Source organism: Aplysia californica, unplaced genomic scaffold, assembly GCF_000002075.1.
Source record: "Aplysia californica isolate F4 #8 unplaced genomic scaffold, AplCal3.0 scaffold00119, whole genome shotgun sequence".
Lineage (NCBI taxonomy): Eukaryota > Metazoa > Mollusca > Gastropoda > Aplysiida > Aplysiidae > Aplysia > Aplysia californica.
Genome location: NW_004797389.1, coordinates 506379 through 507849, shown reverse-complemented (window position 1 = coordinate 507849; position 1471 = coordinate 506379). Strand labels below are relative to the sequence as shown.

At 45.5% G+C, this 1471-nt stretch overlaps 1 protein-coding gene across 1 annotated transcript in view; it reads left to right on the top strand.

Moving 5' to 3' along the window:
- Positions 1 to 1445, top strand: part of LOC101853780 — an 8548-nt gene extending 7103 nt beyond the window's left edge. Inside the window, exon 3 of the mRNA XM_005096014.3 lies at positions 325 to 1445. Within this exon, the coding sequence (XP_005096071.1) occupies positions 325 to 909 (585 nt within the window). The 3' untranslated portion in view covers positions 910 to 1445. The remainder of the gene's footprint in view (positions 1 to 324) is intronic.
- The last annotated feature ends 26 nt before the right edge of the window (positions 1446 to 1471 follow it).

Below are 1471 nucleotides of genomic sequence, written 5' to 3'. Positions count from 1 at the left end.
CCCCCGGAAACCACACTCAGACATACACTTACACACAACCTTTATCTTCCATTTTTGTGATTGTAGCTTCTATAAAGATCTTCGCTTCTTTCGGGATTTTTTTTTCGGTCTTGTTCAGGAATGTGGCAAACCGTTTATTATGAGATCTGTATCTTTCATTGCCTTTTATTCTATTTTTAAGGTGGCGGGGAAAGAAAATGTCAAACGGTATTTGTTGATTTAAAAATAAGGATTGCAAAAATATAACCGTATAGTGCAGAAATTCAAACTCATAAAAAAAAATTAATTAATTTTTCTTCTTCTCCTTTCTTTCTCTTCCTCCAGGAGGAATGCCGGCCTTGCTCCAGCTGCCCCATGAACCAGATCATCACCTCGCCCTGCCACGGCATGCACGACACCCGCTGTGGCCCCTTCTACGACCTGCAGCACCTCGTGGTCTCCGCCGCCAAAGACGGAGACAACAAATTCGTCTCGCAGCGCGTCGCTCACGGTCGCCTTGGCGACGGCGTCGGTGGTGACGATGGTGACGATGGCAACGGCAGTCGACGTCATCATCAGAAGTCCAAAAACCACACGGGCGCAGAGCGAGGAAACGAAGCGGGGTCAGGCGAGGTCAAGATCAAGAAGACCGCCGGCGGCGGCGTCGTCGTCTCCTCTTCAGCGGAGGGTTTCGCCGAGAGTTCGAAAACGTCGTCCCGGCGAATGAAAGGCCAGAATAATGACGTCATCGATAACGGTGGTGGTGATTCCGACGTTCTCATTTCCGACTGGAAGTCGCTGACGCTGTTCACGTGCGTGGCTATCGTCTTCGTCGTTATCGTTCTCGTCGTCGGCATCTGCTGCATCAGAAGGAAAATGCTCAATATGAAAAAGACATACGAGTACAAGGCCGCCCCAGTCGAAGTATAGCCACAGGTGATGCGGACTAGATATTTCATTTTCATCACACACAGGTCTTTGCGAAAACATTCGAGAAGTCATCTTCTAATCGTTCATTCCCTCCAACGGCTTTTTTTTTGTACATGTGTAATATATATATTATTGTTAAAACGTTGAACTTCTCAGCGACAAGGTGGTTTTGCTGATTCTCATTTCACCTCTTGGACATGTCAAGACTTTTGATGGTGCAGGAACCTACCTGAAGACTGGATGGGACATACAATGTTGACTGGTCAGAAAAGTTAATGTTGTGAGACATAACATGATGGTTTTGTTTTGTCGCTGCGGATCAGGCTGATCTCTGAGGTTGTTTTTTTTATATTTATGGCCGACCAAGAAATGCTGATGTCCTTTTGTTTGTTTGTAATGTTTTGTGTGACTAATTTGGATTATTATTTTTTTTGGTTCACATTGTGATATAGACTTGGAAGACTTTCCAGTTGTTTTTTGTGTGTTGTTGTTGTTGTGTGTGTGCGTGTGTGTGTGCGTGTGTGTGTGTGTGTGTGTGTGTGTGTGTGTGTGTGTGTGTGTG